General features: G+C 43.2%; 1 protein-coding gene across 1 annotated transcript in view; it reads right to left on the reverse strand.

The window, feature by feature from the left end:
- The window catches only part of AK4 (adenylate kinase 4), a 68,950-nt gene extending 45,665 nt beyond the window's left edge, over positions 1 to 23,285 (reverse strand). Inside the window, exons 1-2 of the mRNA XM_036256166.1 lie at positions 23,235 to 23,285; positions 22,481 to 22,754 (exon numbers count right to left, since the gene is read on the reverse strand). Of these exons, the coding sequence (XP_036112059.1) occupies positions 22,481 to 22,625 (145 nt within the window). The 5' untranslated portion in view covers positions 22,626 to 22,754; positions 23,235 to 23,285. The remainder of the gene's footprint in view (positions 1 to 22,480; positions 22,755 to 23,234) is intronic.
- Positions 23,286 to 24,076: the final 791 nt, after the last annotated feature.

A 24,076-nucleotide genomic window follows, 5' to 3' on the forward strand; every position in this document is an offset into this window, starting at 1 on the left:
TTTTTAATCCTCACCCGAGGATATTTTTCCATTTACCTACCAATAGAGTTGGAGAGAGAAAAAGAAACATCAATGTGAGAGAGACACATGGATTTGGTTGCCTCCTGCACAACCCTGAACCACAACCGAGGTATGTGCCTTCGACCAGACTTGAACCCACGACTCTTTGTTCCACAGGCCAACACTCTAACCGCTGAGCAAACCAGCCAAGGCACAACTACATAATTAACCAATGTCATCCCAATAAATTCAATATAAATAAATAAATAAAATGTTGGTATTTTGTTCATTTTATTGCATTAAACTACTACTTATCTAAATTATTGAGTTGTGGGGTTTTCTGGTGCCCCCTTAAATTTTTCACTCAAGGAGAATGCCTCACTACCCTCACCCTAGCCTCAGCCCTGTCGCCACATATTAATTTAATATTTATCTTTGAGATAGTTCTACAGTTACTCTCATCTGTGAGCAAACAAATGAAAACGGTTAACTGTTTTGCCTAAGATTGTAGAGCCGGGAAAGCCAAGTCGGACTCCACATCCAGCCATGTGGCTCAGAGCCCACGCCCTAAGGCACCACACTACCTCTCTGAGCTTTGAATCACTAAAGCATTCAGCATTAATCTATATGGTCCTGCATTTTAAGAAACAATATGTGGAAAACAATCCAAATAAACTATAATTAATGATAATCTAGGCAAATTTAGTCTTCACTTGTTCATCACTGATTAATGTCCTGCAATGTTTAGACTATTAGTTAATTCCACCAAACTCCTGGAATTTTTCTAATCTGTCTCTAATTCTTTAGCCATCCTAACCCTTAGAATGAGCCAAGGGAGAGAGGGGATATCTGGATCCTCACTTAAAGGGACAGGACTACACATTTGAGTAGCCTGAAGTAGCCGGTGCCAATGATTAGGTTTTGAGATGACCCTGGTACATACCCACAAATACTGTCAGAGTTAGGGGGCTAATTGAGCTACAGTGTGCATTGTAGGACAATATTCAGAAACACTTCCAAATAAGGTATTCATTTACAAAGAGCGCAGAACTTAGAAATAAATCCACTTCAGCTACAATAGTCTTACCACGTTCAGCCAGATCATAGTGGTGGTGGACACTGCAGTTAAAAAGGGTCACAGTGAGCCCTGGCCGGTTTGGCTCAGCGGTTGGAGCATCGGCCTGCGGTCCGGAGAGACCCAGGTTCGGTTCCCGCTAAGGGCACGTACCTCGGTTGCAGTTTTGTCCCCCGGCCCTGGTTAGTCATGCGGGTGGCAGCCACTCGATGTATCCCTTTAACATCGATGTTTCCCTCTCTCTCTCTCCCTCTCTCTCCCTCCTGCTCTGTCTGTACAAAAAATGGAAAAGTGTCCTCGGGTGAGGATAAAAAAAAAAAAAAAAGGGTCACAGTGAAACAGGCTCAAAAACAACCTAGAAATGATATCATGGGAAGAATGGCTGAGGAAACCAAAGCTATTTTTCTTGTAGGGGGTGGGGGAAAGACAACTTAGAAGTTGGGGAAATGGTGCCTAGCAACTATTTTCAATTATCTGAAGAACCAGTGGATTTAATTTATGTGACACCAAAAGAATGAAGTTGGACAAGTGGTTGACAGTTTATGGGTAACAGTCTCAAGGAGCTGGCTTTCATCTCAGTATAAGGAAAAAGTCTTCCAACAATTAGACCTGTCTAGCGATGAAAGAGCCTGAGCCAGGGGAGGCGAGCTGGCTGTCCGCTGCTATAGAAGGATCCGGCACAGAACGGCCACTTGGACAGAAAGACTTAAAATCCCTTCCAATTCTAAGACATTAAGAAATTGAACAAATAATTGAACTTAACACATTCATTGTTATGCACAGTGTTTACTTCCTAAAAACCCTAGAAAACTAAAAGAAAGCTATGAGCTTAATGGAAAGGAGGTCTTACAGTTCCATTTTATTCCAAGCTAGATTCTTGATTTTTTAAAATTACCAAGCCACTGAAGTATTGACAAGTTAAAAATCAATCTCCCTTTTGGAAAAACTAAAATATGTCCTGAGATAGTATTTATATGTGGGAAACTACTCACATATGCAATCAATATTTTATAGCGATCCTGAAAATTACATTGGCTATTCTTACAAAGATCTACAGGTATCACGTAGGGAAAAAAAAGAAACAAAACATAGAAGCAGTTGCATTAGAAGTTAGGCAAACAAAACAAAGCAAAAGTCGAATCAGGTGTTACCGGCAGCCCAGCACATTAAAAGACCTTGAGAAAACCTATCCAGTCAAACTGGTAAAGTTTGAAAACAGTCCATCTTAATGATGACACATATTTTTTTTTTTTAAATCCTCATCCAAGGATATTTTTCCATTTATCTTCAGATAGAGTGGATGGGAGAGAAAGAAAGAGAAACATCGACGTGAGAGAGACACATTGATTGGTGGCCTCCCGCACAACCCCAACCAGGGCAGGGGATGGAAACAACAGAGGTAGGTGCCCTTGACCAGAATCGAACCCTCGATGTTTGGTCTGAGGGCCGACACACTAACCACTGAACCAAACTGGCCAGGGCAACTTTTAAACAGCCATTTTGTGTTTGGGGAATCTTCCAAAATTGTTACACACATAACTTTAATGTAAGTATTTCTGTTCAGACAGCAGTGGAAACAAGACAGGTTGAAAGGAAAATAGAACAACACAACTGACAACGAGTTTAAACACAGTGAGTGAGTGCTTGCAGCTTTAGCTACACACACAGGCGTGCACACCCACTGCCTCAAGCCTCCTGGGCCGTGCCAGTGGCTCCATTCAATGCACCACATCCACTGGGGGAGAGTTCAAATGAAACCAAAGCATTATGACTCCAGGGCAGAAGGGAACAAACCAGAGGGAAGAAGCTTCCTACTCGCCAGGCACTGGACAGAGACGACCCCATCTGACCCTCCTAAGAACCCTGTGAGGTAGGGAGTCTCACAAAGGAGGAAACCAAGTTCATTATCTTCCCCCCAAATTTACAAAGCCAGTAAGAGTTCAAGCCAGAGGTATGTCTGACTCCAAAGCCCAATTCCATTTTCTCTATGCCACACAGCCAGCTGTTGTGCCTACCGCTTGCGATGCCAAAACCCACTGGGCACCTTCCACCTGGAACTTCCGCAAATGTGCAGGCATGTTAAACTCCTGATCCTCCCCAACTCTGGACTGCCCTCTTTCTGTTAAAGGGGACCGCTCTCCCCCACAATCACTGACGTTCAACCCTTCAAAGGGCTGCGGTTGGCTCTGCCCTTCCCGCCATCCCCACACACAATCATATTGAGTACTTGCATCACTACCTCAACTTCTCCCAATCCCCTTCTTTCCCTAACTTTTATCCTACAGCTGATCGAAAGCGTTGTGGTGCAGCCTTGACTGTGCTCCACTTTCTCTCCCCTACAATCCACTCTCCTTTGCTATGACAGACAACAACCAGCCACTGAAGGACTTGGAGGAAGACACTGACTCCCACACGCTTCCTATTTATAAATGCAATCTGGAATCACATGTAAGCCCCAAGGAACATTTCCAACTTCCCGCCTATAATTCCTCCAACTCTTGGTTTCAACCAAAATATCCTTAATTTTAATGACCTACTCCCAGATATGATATGACACCTCCATCAAAAACACCCTGCTCCCACTTCTCCACCTGCTGCAACCTTACCCGTGCTTCAAGGCTCGGCTCTAATGCCATCTCTCCGATAGCTTCCATTTACTCTTTCGTGCAGAGGTGTAACAAACAACCAGTAAGCAATGACTGTAGGCTAGATGTTGGAGATACAAACACGAACTCAAGAGTTTATACAAGTAACTTCTCTCTTCACTGTCCTTATTAAAATTTTTTTTATTTTATTCATTTTTTATGGTACTCAGTGTACTCTGCCTTATAAAACAGTTCGTTGGGCATATGTTTTACCTTGTCAATTCCTTAAAGGTGGAGACCATTTTTATTCCCGTTAACAGGATGCTATTGGAATACATTGACTTAACAAGTACTTACAGTGATACCTCGGTTCTCGAACGCCTTGACTTTCGACCAAATCGGTATTCGACCAGGAGATTCGAGAAACTTTTGTCTTGGAATCCGAACAAATATTTGGAACTCAAACTTCCGAGATGAGCCGAGTTGAGCCGACTGGCGTTCATTCGGCCCAGCGCGCCTTGCTTGCGTCATCAGTGTGCGTGCAGAGAGAGAGTCACGCTTTGTGGAGAGAGTCACGCTTTACACTGAATTTAACCCTTAGACATACTGTACACTTTTATTTCTTGTTGAGACTTATGTTTTTCTACATATTATATACAAATTAGGCCAGTAAATAGGCATTTTCTGGGGCTTGGAACGAATTAATCCAGTTTCCATTATTTCCTATTGGGTTTCATTGCTTCGGTTCTCGAACAATTTGGTTCTCGACCATCCTCCTGGAACGAATTATGTTCGAGAACCGAGGTATCACTGTACTGACATTTAAATCTACCCATCTGTCTGTGGATACTACAACACCCTTTTAACTATTCTCTCTAGTTCCACTGTAGAGCCTTCCAATTCCGCTTCCAAATAGCCTGAGCGATCTATTAAAAATGTAAATCAGACTGCCATCCCATATTTAAAAACAATGACTTCACCTTGGATTAGGCAATGGCTTATTATCTGCGATACCAAAAGCACAGGCAACAAAAGAAAAAAATAGATAAACTGGACTTCATCAAAATTAAAAACATTTGTGCTTCCATGGACTTCATCAAGAAAATAAGAAGACAACCCACAGAATGGGAGAAAATATATACAAATCATGTATCTAATAAAGGACTTGTATCCAGAATATATAAAGAACTCAACAATAAAAGGACAAATGAACTCATTAAAAGGATTTGAACAGACATTTCTCCAAACATATACAAATGGTCAATAGCACATAAAAAGATATCATGAGTCCTTAGAGAAATGCAAATCAAAATCACAATAAGGAGCCCTGGCTGGTATGGTTCAGTTGGTTGAGCATCCTCCAGTGCATTGAAAGGTCTCCAGTTTGATTCCTGGTCAGGGCACATGCCCAGGCTGTGGGCACAATCTATACTAGGGGTGCATGGGGGAGGCAGCCAATAGATGTTTCTCTTTCACTTCAATGTCTCCCCTCCCCCCACCCGCCTCTAAAATCAATAAAAATATATATTTTTAAAAATTACAATGAGATACCACTTCACAACCACTAGGTGGCTAAAATAAAAAAGGCAGTAAATGTTGACGAGGATGTGAAAAGGCTTGGAACCTCATTCACTGCTGGTAGGAATGTAAAATGGTGCAGCTGTTTTGAAAAACATTTGGCAGTTCCTGAAAATGTCAAACATAGTATTACCACATAACCCAGCAATCTCATTTTTAGGTATGTACCCAAGAAAAATGAAAACATATATCAACACAAAAGTGTATACTACTGTTCATAGCAGGAAATGTGGTATATCCATATAATCGAATATTACCTGGCAATAAATAGGAATTAGCCCTGGCCGGTTTTGCTCAGTGGTTAGAGCATCAGCCTGCGGTCCAGAGAGACCTGGGTTCGGTTCCCGCTAAGGGCATGTACCTTGGCTGCAGTTTGTCCCCGGCCCTGGTTGGGTCGTGTGGGTGGCGGCCACTCGATGTGTCCCCTTCACATCGATGTTTCTCTCTCTTCCTCTCTCTCCTTCCCGCTCTATCTGAGTAAAAAATGGAAAAATGTCCTCGGGTGAAGATAAAAAAATAAAAAGAAAAAAAGAAAATAAAATAAAAAATAGGAATTAAGTACCGATACATATTACAACACTGTTGAACCTTGAAAACACGCTGAGTGAAAGAAGCCAGATACACAGTTACATATTATATAAGTCCATTTATATTGAATATTCAGAATAAGCGAATCCTTACGGTCAGTAGATTGGTGACTGCGTGGGCTTGGAAGGAGAGGGAATGGACAATGGCGGCTGAAGGGTTCAGGGTTTCCTTCTGGGATAATGAAAATGTTCTGAAATTTCACAATTGTCTAAAATGTACTAAAAACCATTGATTTGTACACTTTAAACGGGTAAATTTTATTATATGCAAGTTATGTCTTAGTAAAGTTGTTATACACAAAAACAAACAAAAATAACAACAACAAAAAACCCCAATCTCTTCCCATCAGTCACACTGAAGCTCAAACTCCTGGTCACGCCTCAATGCCTTATGCCTACCTTTCCAGCCTCCTCTTCTACCATCTCCTCCTCACCCATAGTGCTCCAGAGACACCTGCTTCTTCTCCTCTCCACTTATGGAAAGCTTACTCCTACATCAGGCTTTTTCCACATGCTGCTCCCTCTGTCCCCAACTCTTCACACATCTGGCTCCTACCCTCATTCAGAGCTCAGTGTAAACATCACTTCAGGGAGACCTTCTCCGACTCCACAATCTAGTTTCCCAGTCACTACCCATCGTTGCACTGCTGTACTTCCTTTGTAGTACTTATACAATATATAAGGTATGGCATAAGAAATACTAGGTTATCTTGATTATTTTCCATGTCTTCTCTCCTGCCATGTAGGTTATAAAACGTTTGAACTGGCACTAATGGATTTACTATTCAGGTGGCAACAGACAATAACTGAAGTCATGAAATAGATCGTCTTGCAGGGAGATGATTCTGAATACCATATTATAAGTACAGACTAGAAACCAGAGAAATTTCAGGGAAGAAAATGACATGTAGCTGCAACAGCTATGGAATAGCTTCACCAAAGTGATGCGACTGAAAATAGACTTTGCAAGATCAACAGGTGTGAAAGGAATCCTGGAGAAAGGTACCTGTGAACAATGCCCTCCCTCTCCTGATCCATGATTTTAACACTTCACCCGCACATACTCCCCACCATGACTCATGAGAATATGATACAGAACCTAGAACCTGAACCCTGATTGTCAGTGCCTCACGGGCAGAGGCCAGGTTTTCTTTCTGCATGCCTCCCTATACCTAATGCAGGCATAGAAACATCTGTCCTGTGACTAAGGAAATATCAAGTTCAGATATTATTCCAGAATTCTTACCATTGTGATGAAAAGCAACTTCTACCTCCTCACAATGACATACGGTTTCTACTTTAGACCTTTTTTTGGTCCTTTTGGGGGAGGGAGAAGGACGTCGGTTTTTCCTTTTTTTAAATTTTTTTAAATGTTTTAAGGACAGAGCAACAACAACAAACCACATACCTCCAGCCTACCCTTCAAGAACCTGCTGAATTTCAGTGCACCTGTGGAGGACTAAGCTGCAAAAATTCCCTGTTGTCCACTGTCCCAGTGTGGCATTCATGGGACACGAAGTGGATATTTCACGAGTTACTGGAATACCTGATGGCAGCATGACATAAGGGAAGGTTTATCCCTAGCTATGGAGTCTCAAGTTTGAATGCTAGCTTCTCTATTAATTGGCTGTTTAACCTACGGCAAATAACTCAGCCTCTCTGAGGCCTTTTCTTTATTTTAAAAATGATATAGTGCCCTGGCCGGTTTGGCTCAGTGGTTAGAGCGTCGGCCCGCGGTCCAGAGAGACCCCGGTTTGGTTCCCGCTAAGGGGGCGCGTACCTCGGTTGCAGTTTGTCCCCGGCCCTGGTCGGTCGTGCGGGTGGCAGCCACTCGATGTGTTCCTTTCACGTCGATGTTTCTCTCTCTCTCTCTCTGTTCCTCTCTCTCCCTCCCACTCTACCTGAACAAAAAATGGAAAAATGTCCTCAGGTGAGGATAAAAAAAATAAAAAAAAAAGATATAGTAACACCTGCTCAGTAGATCGGTGTGTGGACTAAGGGATAATATGCATACATTCACCAGTACCAAGCCTAGCACATGCTTGACCTACTGCAAATGTTAGGTATAATGACCAAGTCACGAGAATTACAAAAAGTGCCAGTGTCACAGGTTGCTGGTCAAGAAGAAAGTACTAAGAACAGAAAACAGCTGATTTCTAGATTCTTGGCAATTTCATGAGTAGGAGTGACTCTGCATTATTTCGATACTACCACTTTCACTGGCTAAGTCAGGGATGCTTGACCTGTCATATAACTAGTATAAGAATTCTCGGAATTTAGAAGTGCGACTGTTAAAATGTAACATCAGACATCTACTTGGACATCATGAAGCTATAAAAATGAGACCTTCTGTACCAGGTCTTAAAGGCCAACCTGCAAACTAAACTTCAAGTGTTGGGGGGGGGGGCGCACAAAGTAATCCAAAACCTCTATTACCTGCTTATGCTTTCAAAAAAAAAAAAATGTAGTTTGCTGAAAGACAATACATGGTTGACATATCTGACCCACTGTGAAAGCATACTGTCTAAAAACTTGACAACACTAACATAATTTCCAAGTCCTTAAATTCTCTCACAGCATGGACCACACGGAGTGCTGAAGAGTGGACTAGCGTAATACAATACCCTTTGACAATTTACTTGGTAGATGTTAAAGGAAACAGGCAATTCAATATGTCCTTGATGATGGGTGGATTTATAGCTAAGAGTCTGGTCCCCCATTAACTAGTTTCATGATCAGTTGCGATTACCTGAGTTCCAGGAAGTTTGAAGCAGAAGTTTTAAAGTTTCATAAATTAGGATGGCACAGTATTTGTGTGTACCTTAAAGACAAGCACAAGTAAGGAAGCTGGCAAAAGTGACACGGAGCAGGTATTATACGCTTTCCTCTGATACCACTCTAGGTCACCCGCAGTCACTTCACACAGCATCCCAAAGGTCAACTTTTAGAAGGTAAATCCGAACATCACTGTCTTATTTAAAGACCCTCCCATAGCCTTCCAATGCCATTCAATAAAAACCATCCTTTTCAGGACTCTTACAGAACTATTTGTTCATCTTTCTCACCTGACCTCTGTCCATATTCCCCTTGCTCACTATGATCCAAAAACTCTGTGCCTCAAGCAAACTGTGTTTTTTATCCCCTCAAAGCCTTGGCACTTGCTTCTCCCTCAGACACTCTGATCCCAGATCATTACATGTTCATTCCTATGGCTGTTCACCTCCCAGAGAGGCCTTTCCTAATCATCCCACCTTGGATAGCCACCTTAGCCCTCATTACTAATTGGTCACCATTTCATTTCCTTCATAACATATTCCTCCATCTAATCCTATCCTGTTTATTCCATATGGACTCATTTGTCCTCTTAATTTCCTTGTCCCTTCATGTACCTGGGGACTGGCATTTCTAAGAACAAAGGGATGCATGAGTAGATAGTCAAAAAACTGCTGAATAAATGGAATATTATATAGAAATTAAAAATGACTTTAAAGGCCCTGGCTAGGTGGCTCAGTTGGTTGGAGCATCATCTTGTACACCAAAAGGTGGCAGGTTGATTCCTAGTCAGGGCACATACCTAGTTTGCAGATTCAATCCCTGGTCAGGACACATACAGGAGGCAATTAATCGATGTTTCTCTCTCACATGAATGTTTCTTTCTCTCTCTCTCCATTCCTCTCTCTCTAAAAATCAATAAAACATATCCTCAGCCCTGGCCGGTTTGGCTCAGCGGTTAGAGCGCCGGCCTGCGGTCCGGAGAGACCCGGGTTCAGTTCCCGCTAAGGGCACGTACTTCGGTTGCAGTTTGTCCCCGGCCCTGGTTGGTCGTGCGGGTGGCAGCCACTCGATGTGTCCCTTTCACATCGATGTTTCTCTCTCTCTGTCTCTTCCTCTCTCTCCCTCCCACTCTATCTGTACAAAAAATGGAAAAATGTTCTCGGGTGAGGAAAAAAAAAAACATATCCTCAAGTGAGAATTAAAAAAAAATACTTTTGAAAAAGCGTTAAAAACACAGAAAAAATTATCACAATACATATATCTAAGTGGGAGGACAAAAGTTATCAGCTAATACAACCCCAAGTTAGTTTGTTAGAAGTAGCAGAGCCAAGACACAGAAAAGAAAAGAACTTATCAGAATTTTCAAGTGTCAGGGTGGTTATTATGGGTAATTTTTATTGTCTCTTCAATTTCTCCCAGGTTCACATTTCCAAATTTTCTAAAATGTATGACTTTGATCAGAAAAAGCTACTTTAAAAAAAAATGTCTGCACTGAAAGAATGTTCAGATTCAGCAATACCTGTGGCTGAGGTAGACCTACTGTCATGGACTACTTTATTCAAGTCACAAACAGTTATCTACAAATGTGTGAAAACCCCAAAGAAACCAGAAAAAAAAAAAAGATGTTTAGCAGACTAAAGAGATGCCTCATAACTGGTCAGACTCCTTGACCAGGGCTACATCCCTAGTCTCACCCAGCTAGAGAGAAAAATGCATTAAAGCATAATCTAGAAATCCTGTAATAAGCCAAGGCCCCGGAGGATCTACACAAAGGTTAACTATATAAAGTTGCTTTAGATACATTGTTGAACTCTGTCTCTCAAGTCTCTCTAACACGGCTTTTCTCTACCCTTCAATTCTCAGAAGTTTTCACTTACGTAATAAAATGTTAGATCTTAACTTCCATGTTACTGCCCTAAACCTTCTCATTCCAAGAAACCAAAACCCATCACTCTTATCGTTTAACCTTGCCCTAGGCCTCTCATTCCAAGAAACCAAAACCCATCACTCTTATCATTTAACCTTGCCCTAAGCCTCTCATTCCAGAAAACTAAAACCCATCACTCCAGTCAGGAGGATCAATATGATGGAACCACCCTAACCCACCCAAAACTGCAAACGGTCGCTCCACAAGAAAAACAAGTTTCAGGAGACCCCAGCCCCCGACCAATCAAGAACTGGGGAGACCCCGGCCAATCAAAGATGACCACGTCTCCTCAGCTGAACGACCACCACCCCAGCCCTGAGTTTAAAAATCCCTAGTCTGTACAAGCCGGTTGCTACTCTCTCCTTAGAGGTAGCCCGGCAGGCTGATTCCCAATAAACCTGCACTTCTGGAGACCCTGCACCGCCTGGTTCCACCTCATTCTTACATAAGACACACATTTATACTTAATGAGTACCCCCCCCCCAAAAAAAAATCCTGAGCCCTCTGAACTAGGTCATCTTTTCAGAGCAGACTCAGACCATAGTCTAATTTGAAATGCTAGTCCCATCTGCAAACCCCAGCAAGAGCTGCAGTTAATAATTAAGAGCAGAAACAGGTTTGTTCTTGAACATCTTTTCTCTCAGTCAGGTCCAGGAAGCTTCCAAATGAAAATCTGCTAACTTTCCTGCACTTGAGATAGATCCAATACAGAAGAATGTGATTTTTAAAAACACCACTACTTGTGCAACCCTTAACACAGGATACTCACATACTTCAGAGGAAGGTTTCAGTCACCCATCACTCAACAAAGGAAGCTATCACTACATATAAAAAAGTTTTAGTGAGATTCACTACTGAGTCCATACACACACACACACACACACACACACACACACACACACACAAGCTAATACTCCTTATGTCAGAGTATAGGACCCAGCTCCTATAAACTTAGAGAACTCTCCCTTCTATTTACTCATGCAATGAGCTAAAGATAATGTGAGCCAAAGATCTGGGATGAGTCTTCAAATAAGGTATTTGATAAGTCTCAGCCTGCACTGCTCCAGGCAGACTAGGCAGAGCTAATGTGTGACAGCTAACATAAGGCTAATCGCAGATCTGTAGTGAAGGGAAGCAGAGTTTGCCACCCCAAAATATGCCTCTTTGGGATACTATTTTAGGCTGGTTAATTTTAAGCACAGCAGACATGGGAAAAGCTCTGAAAAACAAGAAGTTACCCTTTGAGAAGTACATTTACATTTGTAAGGGAAATCTCCATTTGGGAGGGTGTTTCCCTCACTGTACCAGGCTTGCCTGCACTATCAACAGAGAAGGCTTGGATTTGAATCTGCATAGCAATCTTACCCTGTTTACTGTGCTTTTCCTGGTAACCTCCCATACGTGACTCTCCACCAGCAACATTTTTTTTTTTTCTTTTTAAGAAACATTGATGAGAAAGAAGAAACGTCGATCACTTGCCTCCAGCACACACCCTGACGGGATGGAACTCGCAACCTGGGCATGTACTCTGACCGGAAATGGAACCTGCTATCTTCTGGTGTATGGGACAAGGCGCCAACCAACTGAGCCACACCAGCCAGGGCTACCCACATCTTTTTTTGTCTTTAGTTGAAGGTGGTATTTAAGGTGATGACTTCTGCCATTTTTGCCAGTTACTCAGTTTTCCTGGGTGTCGCCCATGTATACAGGAGGCATACATGTTATTACACTTTTTATTTGTTTTTCTCCTGCTAATCTGCCTTAGATCAATTTGATTATTTGACCAACCACCAGAAGGAAGAGGAAAATTTTTCCTCCCCCAAAGTTGGGGAGCCAGGCAGGAAGTAAGCATTCTTACTCGGTCAGCTTCCCTGAATTCCATCTTTGGGGCTAGGAGAAAGTCAGACATGGTGAGTTCATTTAAGATGGGCAGAAGAAAATATTAATGAAACTAGTTTCTTGGGCAAACAAAACTCTGGTAAAGATTTGGTTTGAATGTTCTTGTTTTCTGTTGATCCAGTTCCTCCAAAGATGGCAAAAACAGGGCCCCTCATGGCTTCAGTTTTCTGCCAGCCAGAGGATGATATTCATCCAGCAGGCAGTGGATCTGAAGACACAGCATTTTTTTAAATGAAGATACCCTATTCTCTCTACTCTCTTCAAAAGCGGGGGTAGGGGGAGCACATGATTCCCCGTATTTTGGAATAGCTGTTACTAACTCTGGTGACATAGGTATGCCACCAATAAGGACTACAGAGACTATCAAGGATATAATAAGATGAACCCCCAACAGATTTACGGCTGAGAACCGGGAGAATACCAACTTGATCCAAGATGGGAACTCATCTCGCCTTACAGTGACCCCTAGCCTCATTATATACCCATTGTAATACACTGGCACACAGCTCACCCTACCATGATCAGCTGGCCCCAGGACTAGGAACAGAAAGCCCATGTAAGTGTTACTGTTGTAATTAACTAGTTATTAATAACAGAAAAGAAACAAAGAAAAGGCCACACATCATAAGCACGGCCATCTGAGCTTTACCAGGAAGCTGCAACTCTGCATCCCCAGGGCACCACCTGTCCCTTCCCTGCAGATCGCTGGAGGCAGGGGGAGATGTAAAGTCAGGGTACCACAGGGAAAACACTTGCCTGTCAGTCTAACCCGGAAACAAAAATAAATGGCCAGAGGCAGGAAACCACTGCAAGTGAGCAAAATCTTAGCAGGTTAAAATCCCTAAAGGAATTCTCTTTTGTTTCTCTCTTGTTCCTCTGGTTTTGCTCCTGCTTCCTTGCGCTTAACCCTGTTCCCTCCATACTCATGTGGCCCTAGAAGCCACATGGCCGAGCACACACACAATGGATTACAGCTGGAAACAGAAGCTAAGCTAACCTGACGCTGGACTGGACCGTGTAAATCTGAAACAGAAACTGGGCAACGGCTTTAATCCTGGCTCTGCTGAAGACACAGCTGGACTTCTTTCATAGCCGGATACAGGGAGAGGGGACCTCGGAAACTCAGGGATTTGATTCCACAGAAATAAAGCTATGATACCTCATTCTCCTCTGCAAGTCTCAGAAAATTCCTTTTCTTATGACATCACAAGAAGCCCACTTCCACCAGCAACAGGTGGGGCCACAGAGGACACCCCACCAATAACAGGACACAAAATGGCCAATGGGGCTCTTCCAACAAGTCTCAGCCCCTTCCCTGGAATACTCCTCCCCCTGATTGAATGTCCTACCCCTCGATTAAATGAGCCTCAATAAAAGAACAAAATACTCTCCTTTTAATTTGAAAAAAAAAAAAAAGGGGGGGGTATTCTAAAATTATCAGAAATATGGGAAACTAACCTAAATGTTTTTCCCAAATCAGGTAACATGATTTGGGGAAAATATTCAGAATTAAAAATTGTTTGTTGGTTTAATTAAAACAGATGTATTTAGAGTTAGCCTTAAATATAATACTTTTATTCTACTTAGGCCTATAAGCTTATGAGCAAAAATAACAAATTAGAATGGTAGCTGATTTGGTCTCACATTTTATTTATTTATTTATTTAATTCCTCACCCAAGGCTATTTTTCTATTTATCATCAGATAAAGTGGGAGGGAGGGAGGGGGAGAGAGAGAGAGAGAGAAACATCAGTGTGATAGAGCCACATCGACTGGTTGCCTCCGTGTCACACGACCCCGACCAGGACTGGGGACAAACTGCAACCGAGGTGCGTGCCCTTGACCGAAAGCGAACCCGAGACTCATTGGTCCACGGGCGACACTCTACCGCTGAGCCAAACTGGCCAGGGCTAGTCTCACATTTCATAAAAGTTTTGTGGGTATCCTAAACATAATTATTGAGAACAAGTAAAATAAATAAATATAGGTGGAATAAAAGGATTTTAAATGAAGTTTTCAGCAATATTTGTTCTATGGTACGTCTGCCTAAATAGTTTCCCCAAATATTTTGGCAACTTGAAACCTCAGAGTTTTACTAAGTTGAATTAAATGATGAAAATTATTAAGTATCTAGATCATTTCCAAAAAAGATAAATACTGAAATAGTAATTGTTTAAAAAGTCTAAGTTTATCTACTTTGGTTCTCGTTACAGAGAAAGTAAAAGATGAATTTGAGTTTGGTAGTAAATATGTCTTATGTCAGAGTGAAAGACTGTACTATTAAAAAGGGCATATTTCTTGAAATTATAAAATATATTTGCTGGTAAAAGAGCCTATGTGTTTCTATTGATTAAATGTATTCATATATTTGCCAATCTAAAGAATCCTAATTGCTTACTTATTTATTTTTGATTAGAAATCAAAGTTTATAATGGTTAAATGTCCCTATGTATGTAATTGAAATGACTAGGAATAAGGGAAACAACTTTAAATGGAAGGAAAGTAGAATGTGCTTTTAGTAAAAAAAAAAAAAAAGTGGGGGTGGGGATGTGAGATATGGACATGTACTTTTGTTCAAGAAAATGAGGGTAATTTTGTTTAAACTAGTCTGTGAGGCTATAAAGGGCAAAACTATGAATATACAAAAGCTGAAGAGAAAGAAAATTTTACCTTGTGTAATTAAACTGACTACAGTTAAATTGTTGTTATAAAGGTTTTTAAAAGTAAGCTTTAATAGGAATGGTATACTTAGGTTAATGCTATAACTTAATTTTCTTTTATCTGCTAAAAGAACAGAATTTTCTTAGACTGTCAGGCTCCTCCGTATTAGAGATTGTAAAAGGTTTTCCTTTTCAGGCAATCTGTCAAGAAAGCAAGAAAGCAAATATTCTGTTTTATTAAATTTATTTTCTGTGTTTTATGTTGTCTGTGTTTTAGAAAAAAACTCTGGCGAAGCATGTTTCCTCTTCTTATTTTTTTCTTTAATTTAAAAAAATTTTTTAGAGCCCGGCCGGTGTACCTCAGTGGTCAGCATCGACCCATGGACCAAAAGGTCGCCGGTTCAATTCCCGGTCAGGGTACATGCTCAGGTTGTGGGCCCGATCCCCAGTGGGGGCATGCAGGAGGCAGCCAGTCAATGTTCTTTCTCATCGATGTTTCTATCTCTCTCTCCTTCTCTCTCTCTAAAATCAATAAATAAAAAGATATTTTTAAAAAGTATTTTTTTTAGACAGGAAGGGGGAGGGAGAGAAAGAAACATCAATCCGCTGCCTCCTCTAAGCTCCTGACCGAGGATCAAGCCTGCAACCCAGGCATGTGCTCTGAGTATAATCGAAGTTGTCTCCGGCATGGGACTACGCCCAATGGAGCCACACCAGCCAGGGAATTATGTTGTCTGAATCACATTCTGGACCACTTAAAAAACCTAAATCTTCTCAATAGTAAGAGCCAGGTTTTGCTAACAATGATATAACCTGTATTTGTCTTTGGAATCTTTTATTGTAGCTTTAGTTAAATAATTAAGTATTGTTTCATTATGACCTATGATCCTATTCAGTCAAGTGTTTTTAAATCTTTTGATATTTTTGACCACTTCCCAAAATTCAAATATTTAAGTAGAGTCTTTTTCCTAAACTAAAGATAACTTGGAGATTTTCTAAAAGGGCCCTTGAGTCATTTCAAAGGATATTTCTCTGCTTATAAGAGGAGAGCATAAACTAATTTGGCTTATTCGGTTTGTTGAATCGCATGGAAACCAAGGTCAAATAAGTAATGATAAACTACTAGGGTATACCGTGAGGGTAAAAAATGTTTGTAAATTAAGTGAATAGTCGGGGCTGCAAGAAACCTAGGAAGCCTCTTGGTTCTTCCAGGCTCCCAGGCAGATCCCATTTTGCAGTATTTTGCAATTCTTTATTCACCGTAGGGCAATCAGGCCGGACTTCATTCCAGGGCCACTCGGTATGTGTTATCAATACGTTTGTGTTGCATGTTTTCCAGATGGGTTGTAGCCTTCCCCTGCTGCAAGGCTGATGCCCTCACAGTGACAAAGAAACTGTCAGAAAATGTGTTTCCTACTTGGGGTACACCTTCCACAGCTTCTAGTGTTCAAGGCATCCAACGCACTGGGCAAATCATAAGAGCCTCAATGAAGGACTTGCAAACTTTTTGGAATTGTCATTACCACCCTCAATCAGCAGTGAAGGTCAAGAGAATAAATGGAAAAACTGGATTCCAGTAGAGCAAGCCTGAATTACACTGGGAATGAATGAACTCATAAGAATGATTATAATTTTTATGACTTTTTGTTTGAAATATTGCTGCTTTTTTAAATCTTTCACTTTCCAGATATAAGAAAAGTTGCTTCTCTTAAACTACCTATGACTTAGATCGATTTGGTAAATGATACCTTTGTGAACAGAATTAAAACATTTATGTTTTTCTCCCCACGTGATCCCTCCAGAATTTGGAAACTCTTAGTGAGTATTCTTATTTTTATGGCAATTATATAGTTGTTTGCATAAGTTCAATAAGAATTTGTTTTCCTTGTAACAGGACACATTTGGAAACATTGGTTTTATCACCAAAGCTTTAACTGGACTGTCATATTTAAGAGAGACATGGCATAGACTCAGATACGACCAGACAGCTTTATGGACTTTCGGAGCCAATAAAAAGCCTCCTGACAATACCAGCCTGATTGATACCTTGCTTACAGGGTTCCCAGCAGCCTACCAAGTAAGTGAAGGTCACTTCCTGGTAGGTACAGGATCCTCAAGATATTTTGGGGACCTCAAAAAAAGAGGGTTACATCCAAATCTATAGGTCTTGTACATGAAATCGAATGGCAAGTCCTTAGCTTGGCTTTTCTGGCCTTGAGAGGCTATTAAAAGTTCAATCTAAAGATTCCTTATGAAAAATTCCAGCAAAGCAGATTTAAAAGCACCTATATAATTCATTACTATTCTTGTTGAACTTACACAATTAGGCCAAATTTATTGAAACTAGCCTTATTTTGCAAATAAATTAGTCTTAATTTGGCAATCTTTGGTAAATATGAGAGTGATTTTAGAGAGAAATATTTCTTTCAGTACTACACTTTTGTGGATATAAAATTCTAGTGCTAGTCATTGTCTTTTAAGGTTTTGCTCCTATCTGCAAACTGGACGGGATTCCAAATTACTCTAGTTTCCTCAAATATTTGGCTGAACTCTCCAAACTAATGTTTCACGTCTTCTCCCATCCTTTAACTTGGAACCACTGAGAACTAAAACAGCCCTCTTTCCTGAAGCCCTGCAAACTGCAACTAGACGACTCAACATAAAAACATAAGAGAAACCGAAAACACTGCCACAGTAGCTCATGTTTAGTCAACCTCTAGGTCTGACATAAGCCACTAAAAATGTTCTCCAGGCACCTGATGACATCATAGACATTTCAACCTGCAAAAGAAGCTCTGAGCCTGACACCCAGAAATCTTCTTCAATGGCTACTGCCTTGGCTCAGAAACTGCTTTATCATTTGATCCAATCATTAGCCTTTGATTTTCTTTTGTTTCCACAGAGATACCCCTTATTAATTACCTGATTGCCTGCTCAATACAGGCCTGATGTTGGAAGCCCATCTGCGAGACCACATCCTGAAATGCAATACAACTGCTTACCTAAACTGACCTATTCTCAAGACTGAGACTAGTTCCGTGAGACATGGAACAATCTATAAACATTGCTCTGGAATGTGAAATTTCTTACTTGAAGTTCCAAAGATGGAACTGAAAGAGAGCAGAGCTTGCCACCCCAAAATATGACTCTTTGGGACAGCAATTATTTTAGACTCGTTAATTTAAAGAAACCGCAGACTGGTAATCTATCATAAACTGACTCTCTCCCTCCAACATCTTTTGTCTTTAGCTGAAGATGGTATTTAAGGTGATGGCTTCTGCCATTTTGGAAAGCTACTCAGTTTTCCTGGGTTTTCTCCATATATACAATATGAAAACATACATGTTATTAAACTTTTGTTTCTCTCTTGCTAATCTGCCTCATGTTAATTTGATTATTAGACCAGCCAGAAGTATCATGAAGGTGTTAAAGAGAAAACCACAACCCTAAAAGCCCATGATACCAAGCCCATAATGCCTAGTCTGATTACATTTTCAACCTCTCCAGAAATATAATCTTAATCAACCAGTCTGGACTTTTCTGGTCAACACCAATGAGATAATCTGTCACATGGGCCCTCTACATCCCCCAGAGAAAGAATCATCTCAGTTATAAAAACAGTCACGGGGATGTAAAGTACAGCATAGGCAACGCAGTCAATAATATTGCAATAACTGTGTATGGTATTAGATGGGTACTAGACTTTTGGGGATGATCAGTTCATAAGGTATATAAATGTCTAATCACTATGTTGTACACCTGAAACAAATATAATATATATGTCAACTGTAATTGGAAAATAAATTAATTTTTTTTTAAATCATTCTCTTTTAAATAAAGACCAATATAGGAATCAAAAAAGAGAAAATGGCCCTGGCTGGTTTGGCTCAGCGGTTAAAGCATTGGCCCGCGGTCCAGAGAGACTGGAGTTCGGTTCCCACTAAGGGCGCGTACCTCGGTTGCAGTTTGTCCCCAGCCCCAGTTGGGGTTGTGTGGGTAGCAGCAAGTCAATGTGTCTCTCTCACATTGATGTTTCTCTCTCTCTTCCTTCCTCTCTCCCTCTTGCTCTATCTGAAGATAAATGCAAAAAGTCCTCAGTGAGGATAAAAAAAAAAAAAAGAAAGTGTGCATGATAAAAACTCTTCCCAGCCCTGGTCAGTTTGGCTTTGAGGTTAGAGCATCAGCCCATGTTCATTGGTTTGATTCCCGTCAAGGGCACAAGGGCACGTAGCTGGGTTGCAGGTTCGATCCCCAGCCCTATTTGGGGCCAGGCGAGAGAAAACCAATCAATGTGTCTCTCTCACCTCAATGTTTCTCTCTATTTTCCTCCTTCCCTTCCACTCTATCTAAAAATCAATGGAAAAATATCCTCCAGTGAGGTTTAACAAAAACAAAAAACAAACTTCCCATTTTCCCCATCCCCACCCCCCTCCAAAAAAAGATTAAAATAATCGTTTTTCTTTTGTTAATGGCTCCCTTGCCCAGCCCTTGCTCCTATAAAAGTCTTCCATTTTGTAAACCCCTCTGAGTGTCCTTTTAGTTGCTAGATAGGATTCTGCCCCATTCATGAATACTTAATAATGCCAATTCTATGTTCAAATTAATTCAGTTGAATTTTTTTTTTTAACAAAGGGTAGAGGAAAATGTTTCCTCCCCCCAAATAGTAAGTACAAATGTTTACCATAAATTCGAGCTAATTGAGCAGAATGAATTTGATCACTGGAGGCTGTTTGACTCCTTCTGGAGAAGATGTAGATAGAATTTCTGACCCATGCCTTTGACACAGACTTGTTGAACTCATTTTATGCATTAGTTAATCCCTCTCCTCTAGGTTCCTCAGTGGGAACTGCAACACAGTGAAGGAAGAAGGACCAAGGGGCACAAAACCATCTTTAATATTGCTATAGCCCCCAGCACCTGGAACACTGTCTGATACACAGCAGGTTCTCAGTAAATATCTATTGGCTGACTCGGACAGACATTTACTGCACTTCGTTATAACTGTATGTGACAGCAGCAACCAACTCAAACAAGCTATGTGCAGAGGAAAAAGACAAATTCTGCCAGAGAAGGTAAAGCAAGGAAGATTTCCCAGAAGCAAAGAGTAGCCCTTCCCTGGAGGAACAGCTTTTCAGCAGGCAGAGGCTGCCAGAAAGCCATGTGGACAGGAGTATGCCCTGATCGAAGCTGGAACAGATGGCCTGAGCTACTTTCCAATTCAAATCCCTACCAAGGTTTTCTTTCCTGGGGTTTTGTTGTGTTTCATCATCGCCTTCAAGCCTTCAACTATAAAGGGGGTACATACACAGGGGTTGTTGTGCTTCTCTACCAGGAAATTAGCTAAAAGAAAACAGCAGGTAACAGAAAAATACTGTGGAATGTTTTATTTACTAGGCAGTGAGCCTGTAAGACTCTTAGACCTTCTGAGAAAAATAATATGAGAACACCCTCCAAATCCACTAGAAACAAGCTACTTTAAAACAAATTGCTGGCTGGTCGGTGTGGCTCAGTTGATTGGGCATCATCCCTTGAACAGAAAAGTTGCCAATTCAATAGTTTGCTCTCACATTGATGTTTCTCTCTCTCTCTCCCTCACCCTTCATCTCGGTCTAATTATCAATGAGAGAAAAAACAATCCCTATCCTTTATTTTTCTTCTTCTCTAAATGGGTTCATGCAAAAACTACTTGATTCCCAACAGAAAAAAGAAAAAGATAATATAAACATTTCATAGTCGCTTCTTACTCCAGGGAGAAGCACTGGGGGTGGGGGATGGGAGATGAAGGTATTTGAAAGATAATGAAAACTAAAATTCAGAACAAAGGAAAGGTCAAATGAAAAATAAAATGAGAATAAGAGAAGAGAGCAAGTGGAAAAATTTTAAGACCTCTAAAAAGGGGCAGAAATACACCACTTCCCATCCCATTCTCTTTAAAAATGGAAAGGACCACTAATCCAGTCCCACAGTGTAGGTGTGAAGCCCTTCATGCCAGATGGAAAGGGGTCACAAAGTCAGGTATAAAGAATGCTATGAAATGGCTCAGTCATATTCTGCCATTCCCTCCCCTCATCACAAAACCCCTAGGTTGACAGCCAGCCTTCCCTCTCACACTGTACTCCCCCAAAACTGGAAGAACAATCCCAAACACTGCAAGAATAAAATGCATTTGAATCCGGTATTAAAGTTAAAATAGACCTAATTTAAGTAACTATACCTCCCAGTAAAAACAGAACTCTGCCTTCCAAGACATGGGGGCTGGGGGAGCGAGTATTCTTGAAAATCAAAGTAAAAACTTGCATTTTACTACCCGCTTAAGAGATAATAAAATTCTGCCTTTAAGATACTTAATTCCTAACTTTTGAGCTTGTTTTCCCACACAGTTCTTCACCCACCTCCTCAAATTAATGTGTGCTTCTGTAATAATGAAGATCCCTGGATAATAACCACCTTGGACACTGAGAACAGAAGCGATTGTCCAGCACCCGGTTTGCAATAACAAGTTTTCATAAAGGCATTGCTAATTATAAGCATCCGCATCCCAGGAGGGTTATGTACCTCCAAGCAGCACAACAGCTACCTCTTGCCTTTTAATGCCAGTAAATGAACTGGTGTGAAGGTGGGGTGGAAGGAGAGAGAGACGGGCTGTCCTGAAAGCCCAAGAGATCAGATCTATATCCCCAAATTCATCATGCAAGCCAAAGGAGGCATTCTCAAAAAGCCAGTTCTGTGGAAGCTAGATTCAGTATTAAATTTATCAGATCTAGTCTCCCACTGGTCTCCTAACAGCCAGGCCCAGGCTTGGAGAGGGGGGTAGTTCGTGCTGAGAATTCACCTTAGAAGACTGCAAGGAACAGACAGGCCTTTGAGAGCCACCAGGGCTCTGCCCGGAGGCCCGAGGCGACACTGGGGCTGGAACAGTGCGTGGCTCGGAACTGCGCGGAGCCACAGGTTCCCCAGCGCGCACCCGGACAGACTCCCACAGGTGGGTGGCGCTTGGCCTGGGGGGCCTGGGCGAGGAGTGGGCTCCGGGATGGACCAGAGGTTTTGCTTTAAGGAAACAGTGCTAGAGGGGTACTCGGCGTTGTCAGCTGCCAGGTTCTCGCTCCCTCAGCTGGGTGGTTACCGGCTTTTCCCCGCAGGAGCCCGGGCGCAGAGAGGAGCCGCGTGCACCTCCCACCCTCCTCCCCGCGAGCCTCGGCCTTCTCCCCCGGCGCACCGCCGCGGGCCACCGGCTGCATGCGCCCCGGCACGTAGGAGCCTGCACGACCACACGCGGGCGGGGGAAGGGCCCCCGGGGACCGAGGAGACCCGGCCCCTCTCAGGCCGATCCTCTGCCCGGCCCTACCGGATCCTGCTTCGGATCACCCCCGCCCCTCGCCCCCGAACCCCCCTCACCCGTGTCGGCCTTGATGTTCTCCCGCAAGAAGTGGCCGCTGGAGAGATGCTGGAGGCCAAAGTTCTGGGCGATCCTCTGGCACACGGTGCCCTTGCCCGAGCCAGGCGGCCCGAGGATGACCGCGCGCAGGAGTTTGGAAGCCATTGCCTTCTCGAGGAGTGGGGCAGCCAAACGGGGAATGGGGACAGCAGCCTCGGAGGAGCCCCGGGAACTTTGTTTATTCTGCCTCTGCTGCTGACACCCTCCGCTCGCTCGGGGACTTGTCGGCCGCCCCTGCAGGGGAAGCAGAGTTTTGAGACAGCCCCTCCCCTCAGCCCGCTGCGGGGCGGCTGGAAGGCGGAGTGAGGCGCCACGCTACACCTCCCCGCCCTCCTCGCCCCCACGCCTGGAGCTTGGAGAAGTCCCGCGCCCCCGCCGCTGGCATGATCAGCCTTCGGGGCTCAGAGGTCGGCAGGCCAGTCCTACCTCGATCCCTCCCTCTGTCTTGCTCTCCATGCCGCGTCAGAGGAACGGACCAAGCGGCATCCCCAAGCCAGTCCCCACAGAGGGGAAGCTGGTCGGCGGTGACTCCAAGCGCACACCCTCGCCCCTGAATTCCACGCCCCAGGCGTCAAGGGGGCTGAGCCCCTGACCCGGTCTGCGCACGTGGGCAGCTGTTTAGTCTGCTCCTCACCCTCCTTGGAGGCTGTCACATCCCCCAGTCACCCCGGGGGGCCGCCCGCCTGCTGCCGGTGCAAACACCCCAGCGCCCACCTCCACCGGGGGTTGATAGATGTGCTCCCCCGGGGTCCAGCGCGTCTCCACCCAAAGCAGTCACATAAACATACACCTCGGCTGGGACTCGGCCCTCCGACAGGCTGCCAGCCCGGATCCTTCTGGGCGGTGCCGCCTCCACCCGCCCCCACCCCGGTCCCGGCCGGCGGCGCAGAACTCGGCTTTACGTAAGCCGGGGAGCCGGGCTCCGCGCGAGAGGCCGCCCGTGTCCGCTCCCCTGCCCACCGCTCTGCCACCCCGCCTTCCTGGGCCCACGTGCTCCTCGAGACCCAGTAGGGGCTGTGGGGGCGAAGGGAGGTGGAGAAGACAGAAGGGACCGAAAGCGCTTTTTTGTGGTCGCCTGAGGACCTGACCTACTATGAACGGGAAAGGAAAACACAACTTGCTGAGCGCCTGCTGTGTGTGGAGTTGGGGGCTAGGTGATTTCCTTAGGCCATGACCAGTCCTGGTAGGGTAGTCACAGTTGAGGAAAAAAGGCTTGGAGTAGTATGACCATTCATTTCATTCACTGATTCATTCATTCAGCAAATGTTTATTGAGTGACTACTGTGTGCCAGACACACACGTTTGGCAGACGTGAATCAGAGATAGAATTCCGCCCCGGTGGAAGCCACATTCCAGCGGGCATTTTGAACCCTCGTCTGCTTCATTCCAAAACCTAGGTTCCTTGGGGCAGAAAGAAGAAGGGGGTGTTCACTCACCTGTGCTCAGAATCTTATAGCCAACTGATTCCAGGACTGCAGGGCCCAGCTGTTGACAATGCATTTACAATTAATCAAATACAAATGGGTGCTATCTCTTCTCTCCTCTCCCCTGAATAT

This window comes from Molossus molossus, unplaced genomic scaffold (assembly GCF_014108415.1).
Source record: "Molossus molossus isolate mMolMol1 unplaced genomic scaffold, mMolMol1.p scaffold_m16_p_12, whole genome shotgun sequence".
NCBI classification, from domain to species: Eukaryota; Metazoa; Chordata; class Mammalia; order Chiroptera; family Molossidae; genus Molossus; species Molossus molossus.